Source organism: Populus euphratica, unplaced genomic scaffold (assembly GCF_000495115.2).
Source record: "Populus euphratica unplaced genomic scaffold, PopEup_1.0 scaffold1498.1, whole genome shotgun sequence".
In the NCBI taxonomy this organism is placed as follows: domain Eukaryota; kingdom Viridiplantae; phylum Streptophyta; class Magnoliopsida; order Malpighiales; family Salicaceae; genus Populus; species Populus euphratica.
The window spans coordinates 17,579-24,346 of record NW_011501345.1 but is presented as its reverse complement, the minus strand read 5'-3'; the positions used below and the strand labels follow the sequence as shown (position 1 = coordinate 24,346).

Genomic DNA, 6,768 nt, shown 5'->3' with positions numbered 1-6,768 from the left:
TCTGTTTTTTTTTTTTTTTCACTTTTTAATTGCTGCTGGTGTTTTGCTTTCATCAAGTAAAATAATAATTGACTGTCTATAACCATTCATTCTTCAGAATCAACGCTGGTTCTTTCTTGAAAAAACCAAAGAACTCATACATTCCTTTCAATTAACATGTAGTCAAAAGGATATTAAAAATAAAATAAAATGGGTGACTACCGAGCACCTTATTAACAAATATTTAACAGAGAAACTAGGTTAATTATATATAGAAGTAAGAATATAGAGATATGATCTATATTGGGATTTTTAAACTAAAGGGACTAACTAATTATTTTGCTATAAAAAAGGGACTAAATAAATAATCTAATAGCTAGCTTTGATTTCTGATGGGGATGTCTGTATATTGTCATCTGACAAGAGAAAGTATCTAAATTGGCATCCTCTTCTGTACCCATCCATGTGACCTCCTGTCACCGCTTCCATATCATTCAGCACTGAACAGCACCAACCCACCCTCTCTCTCGATCTTATTTTAAATTTTTCTCATCTAAACCATAGTTCTTAATCTTATTGTAGCCAAGTTGAATATGGCTCTAATTTAAGAAACGAAGCAAATTAATGGTGAAATTGTACGTACAGCTAGCTAGATAAAAATCATCAGGTCAAAGCTGTGGTTTACTGATAATGGATTTGCAAAAGACGTTCGGACACTTTCTTTCTTTTTTTCTTTCTAGAAGTCAAGTTCATAATATTTATGGAGATTCAAAATCTTAGAGCAGACTGTAATAAATCATTTATTTTCAAGTCACTGCCTAGTTTAAACATAGATTAAGATCTTCTTCAAGTATTAGTTTTAAGTACAATCGATGCACTTACTTCTCTGCTAAGTTGGATTATTTTTTTCACATAAAAAATAATATTTAAGAGCCATAAATGATTTTAAAAAAAATAACATAGACTTGAATGCACATTAAATAAAATACATTTGTATTTTTTGAAATTGAGATTATTATTTTTTTTTGCAGAAATGTTTGGAAAAATTTGAGATTTCAATGAAAATAAGTATTTTAATATCAAGTCAGTATCTTATAATGTAAGTCTATATCCTTGATATTAAATAAAGTTAGTGGGAAAATGTGCGATAGATCTATAAATAATTTTAAATTGGGCCTTGAATTTTTTTAGAATTTTTAGGAATTTATTTGGGGCATGTTTGGCAAAAACTTGTTTTTACTCAAAACAAAATTGTCAAAAAAGATCTAATAGTATATTTGTCAAACAACCTTTTAAGCCAAAACTTTCTCAACAAAAAAAGTAATTAACCAAACTAAGCATTAGTACCTTACTGCATATTTTCCAAATAACCCTTTAGGCAAAAAATTTCTCAATAAAATAAGTAACTAACAAGCAAAGCATTAGCATTTTATCCAAAACAAAACCAATAAGGTTGACTTAAAAACACTGGTATAACCCTAAATTGAATTGAAAACCATGGTTTGACACAAAACTAAAACAAAACAAATAATTAAACCCAAAACAAATCAAAACTAAAAAAAATACAAAAACATAAAATTTTCTAACAAAAACAGATCAAACACAAAAACGAACATGACAAACTTTAAAATCAAAACTCGGCAAATACAAATCACAAATCAAACAAGTTTTCATGTAATTAAGGACAAGATTTTGTTCATAATTATACGTAGATCAAGAATCAAGCATCCATTTTCTTCGATTAATACTTAAAACCCTAAAATTTAAATGCATAAGGACATGTTATTAATGCATTTTAACCCTAGATTAAGTGCTAAAGATGACAAGTTAACATGTATGTGTCAAGAATTAACTCAAAATAGTTATAAAACAAGAAGCCAAGGCAAAGTTCATGCGAAAAACATAAACCCAAAATCTAAAAAAATTCTAGAAATTAAAGAACTAATGTTAAAACCTAGATTTAGTATTCTAGGCCTCTAAACACACTGCTTTTAGTTCTTATAAATCACATTACACATACCAAGCATAATTGAATCTACAGAACTAACAAATAATAACTAATCATCAATAATATACATAAGGTTTCAACTTTATAGCTGCAGCCTCAATGACAACCAACAAAACCATCAAATTTCAATTCTCAACTAACTTTTTGAACACTTAGAACCCAAGCCATGCCCAGTAACCTAGAACATACATTAACAAACTAAAAAAGACATCAAACACAATATATTATCTTGATACTCAGTAACATCAATAAAAAATCCAAACATGATTTAAATAATAAAAACAACATTTTCACATATTAATTAAAACAAAACTATAAAATATCATAACACAAACAAGTTCAAAAAACTTCAAAAAAGTTTAAACATTAAGAAAGCATGAATGGGCAGACCTCATTTATCTGCCCTTGAGTTGTTATAAGGGTATACCTTCTCCAAACTTGTTAACTATAGGCTATTACCTTTTCTTCTCTTTTCCTTCTTTTCCTTTCCCTTTTTTTTTTCATTTTTTTGGATTTTTTCTTTATTTTTTATGGGGTTAAAAGTAGCTAATAATAAAAACCAAAGACAAAAGATGAATGTAAAGATTTTTTAGGTGCTTGAATTACGTAGCTTGATTCATTTCTTAGTTGACTATAACTTGTAAGCTAGTTTTCCAACTGATTTGTAAAAAGAATCTAGGAATATAGGATGATGGTTATCAAAAAACTTATTTGCATAATCCACCTCTCTTGGTACCATCTATATCTTGAAAGCCATTGATTTTGTATTTCACTATGAATGAGGTTGTTATAGGGTGTGTTTTAGGGCATTATAATGATATTAGAAGGAAGGAGCAAGCCATATATTATTTGAGCAAGAAATTCACTAATTGTAAAGCTTGTTATTCATTCTCAAAAAAAGATATCTTATAGCTTAGTATGGAGTACTTTGTGGCCTAGATAATTATTATAGCTTAGTATGTGATTAGTACTTAAAAGTGCATACATGCTTTAATATATCACTTGTCTAATATCCAAAATGGACCCAATCAGATAAATCTTTAAAAAGCCTTATTTTTCCAATAGAATTGCATGGTGGTAAATCATATAGGCAAAATATGACATTGTATATATAACCAGAAAGTCACTAAAACGGAGTATTAAAGCATATCATTTGGAAGATAATGTAGTTGATGATTATAAGCCTATATTGTTTGAGTTCTAAATATTCAATATTTTCAACAACAACATAAAGGTAATACTTATTTCATCTAAAGCTACACAATATCCAATAACTATCAAATTATAATTTGAATATATCAACAATATAGCAGAATATAAAGCATGTACTTGCGGGTTAGAAGATGCTTTAGAGAGGAAAGTCAAAAGGCTAGAGGTGTATGGAGATTCCTTGTTAATAAATAATCTACTAGGTGAAAGAAAAGTAGAAGATAAAAGACAAAAAGCCAAAGCCTTACCAAGAATATCTTACTAAGCCAACATCTTAGTTTGAAGAAATTGAATTTACTCATTTGAGTATAGACAAGAATCAGTTTTCAGATGCTTTAACTACATTAGCTTCAATGATACAAATTAAAGATGAGGTGAATACTTAACCAATGTACATTAAAGTGAAGAATTTATATGTATATTTTATTGTTATATAAACGAGGTGGAAATAGATTTGAAACCTTGGTATCATAATATTCAACATTTTATTAGAAGCTAATAATACATAGAAGGAGCTAATAAAATAAATAAATAGACTTTGAGAATGATATCAATGGATTACTTCTTGGATAGGGAAGTTTTGTATAAAAGAGGATTTGACAAAACTTCATTGAGGGTCTAGATGAGAAATAAGCATAAAAGATAATGAAGGAAGTACATGAAGGAGTTTATGTTGCACATGTTAATTGGTATATAATGTCAAGGAAAATGCAGAGAAATGGATAATTTTGGTCGTATATGGAAAGAGATTGTATTTAATGTGTTCGAAAGTGTCATAAATGCCAAGTCTTTATAGATAAGATCCATGCACCACTAGTATTCTTTCATAGTATGATTACATGCTGACCATTTATAATGTGGGAGATAAATGTGATTGGAAAAATAAAATTAAACGCAAGTAATGAATATTGGTTTATCTTCGTAGCAATTGATTATTTTACAAAATAGGTTGAAGTGACTTCTTATGCTACACAAAAAGTGGTTAAGAGATTCATTGAGAAAAATATTATTTGTTGATATGGTTTTTCAGAAGTCATTTTAATTGACAATGCTTAGAATTTTAATGTCAAGATGATTCAAGATCTATGTCAATGATGAAAAATTAAACATCTTAATTCTTTTTCTTATCATCTAAGATGAATGAAGCACTAAAAGGAGCAAACAAGAAAATAAAAAAGATTATTTAGAAAATAATAATTACCTTTAAAGATCTATGTAAAATGTTCTCATATGCATTGCATGGTGCATAACAATTATTCAAAAATCAAAAGGTGTAACCCAGTGTTCCTTTTTTTATGGAATGGAAGCGGAAATACCACAAAATATTAAAATTCCTTCTCTTATGGGTACTAAAGGAAGTATAGATGGAATAATTAGAAAGGGTCAAAATTCATTATAAACAATTAAATTTGATAAGTAAGAAAAAGTTGACTGCAATATGTTATGGACAATTGTACCAAAAAGGATAACCAAAGCTTATGACAAAAAAAAAAATGTTTAGGCATGAGAATTTTAGATAAAAGATTTGTTGTCAAAAAAGATTTTATCACTTGTATTGAAAGATCGAACGAAAGCAAATGGGTATCTAATTATGTACCTACCCTACATTGTCCTACATTGTCAAGAAAATATTTTTAGGAGCATTTGTTTTATCAAATATAGATGGAAAAGACTTGTAAAAGCATGTGAACTCATATGCTATAAAAGAAAAAAAAATGTGCTTGAAATTATTTTCATTATCTTGAGAAATAAAGACATGGAAATTTTGGCAAAATGTTATTCAAAATATTTGTTTTCTTTTTCTTTTCTTCCTCAATTATCATTTTTTTTCTTGGCCAACTAATTTGCAAATAACTCTCATTCTTTGGTTTGCTGTATAATCTAGCGTTGATGTTCTAAGCATAAATTTGTTAATAAAATATTGTAAGTCTCAATATAGAAATCTCAAAGAGGGTTCAAAACCAAGTCACTTATTCATGCATGTTATTTAACCCGACAACATTGTGCAATGTTTTTAAGGAAAACATTTCCTCAATGGAATCCAAAGAGGCTCTAATGAATCAAAGTTCTTCGCATCAAACATGGCAATTGCATAAATGAAGAGAAATACAAAGAAAGGTGCATTTTTACTCATGAATAAAAGGGCTTCAAGAACAATGGCTAAATAGTGTGGGCACGAGTGGGGGAAGTGTTGCCATCTTGGCGATCAATTGCGCCTTATGAATCATCAAGTAGTTGGTGCATCTATTCCACACTATCCTCCAGCTCGATGTGTCGAATATGGCATATTCCCTCCAAAAATAATCACGAAGCTTGTTCCTTAAACTCTTTATCTAATCGACGGAGGTCAAAAACTTGAGAGCTCATTTCAAGTCTCCAAGCATCGAGACGTTCTGCTACGTTGGCCAGGGAAGAAGAAGTTGGTCTAACACTGAGAGAAAGGGACTGATTCATCGCCTCAACATCAGTCCTGACCGCTGAAGTCATTTCATCACAAGGAAAGACCTTGTATCTTGTTGCGGTCACTTCGATTTCATCATTTCCCATCATAGAGTCCTTTATCGTGACTGGATAGCCATTGACTTCAAACACAGGGCACCAGATCACTGGCTCTTCCACCGGAACACAGATTGGGTTACCATTGCAAGAAGAAAAGAAAGACATGGTTAAAGCTTCGAGGTCAAGAACTTTGAAAAAAAAAAAATAGTGATTTTGGTGATTTAGTATGTTAAACACTGAAGAGTTTATATAGAAGGCTCACTTCCACCATCATAAAGATAAATCAATTGCCTTTAGGCCCCAAGTCAGCAGAAACTCAGATCTCAACTGTATGTCACTAACTTCCTTGAAAAGCTGTAATTATCCAGGTGATCAACTTACAGTTCAAATCTCCACCATGTGTTGCTAACTTCTTCGAGAATCTTTTGTCATCTGTGAAATGACGTCCTTGAGAAATCTTGGCTAGCCATGAGACCACCATGCAGACTTCTTTTCAGAAGCTTGCATCAACCAAGGGACCAACATGCACCCCACTTTCTATAAAAAGTGTCACATTTGTCAAGAAAGAAAGGTGGGGTTATTGGCAGAAAGCTAAAGTCCAAGAATACTATAAAAGTTGCAGAAGGCACCTGAAGATGTTTGAGTGGCCAACATCCAACATAAGACTTGGGTTAGGATGATAGTCATACATGAAAGACGATGTAGATTGTATTTTTGAATGACTTTTAGTCTCATTGCTAAGGTGATTCGAACTAAACCCTATAATCATTTTTTGAAGGATCCCCAGTTGATCCTTGCATATGCATTAAAACCGTTTTTCATGTTTAGGCTGCTCATCTAAAAATTAGACTTTAATTTTATCCATTAAAAAAATCATACTTTTTTTTCATAAGCTTACTTCTCAAATTCAAAGAAAAATAATTTTTTCCTTTTAAGTATTTTAAAGATGGGGAAATTATCATCACCCGATCTTGACTATATTTTTCAATATATTTTCAAAATAATAATAAAAAATAAAAAAAATACACAAAAATTCCAAAACATTGTATTTTCAACATGATTACTCAAATTAC

At 30.1% G+C, this 6,768-nt stretch overlaps 1 protein-coding gene across 1 annotated transcript; it reads right to left on the bottom strand.

The window, feature by feature from the left end:
* Positions 1 to 5,371: 5,371 nt before the first annotated feature.
* LOC105117739 (uncharacterized) lies at positions 5,372 to 6,394 on the bottom strand. The gene is made up of 3 exons (XM_011015493.1): positions 6,325 to 6,394; positions 6,077 to 6,232; positions 5,372 to 5,778 (listed from the first exon to the last, which is right to left on the bottom strand). Exons 2-3 carry the CDS (start codon positions 6,174 to 6,176, stop codon positions 5,501 to 5,503), a joined length of 378 nt encoding a protein of 125 aa, XP_011013795.1. The 5' UTR covers positions 6,177 to 6,232; positions 6,325 to 6,394; the 3' UTR covers positions 5,372 to 5,500.
* Between the last annotated feature and the right edge of the window lie 374 nt (positions 6,395 to 6,768).

Coding starts and splice junctions, on each gene's coding strand:
- LOC105117739 (XM_011015493.1), bottom strand. CDS start 6,176: ATGGTGGTCTCATGGCTAGCCAAGATTTCTCAAGGACGTCATTTCACA. Junction 5,779..6,076: donor ACATGGTGGAGATTTGAACT/GTAAGTTGATCA, acceptor CTGTGTTTGAAG/TCAATGGCTATCCAGTCACG.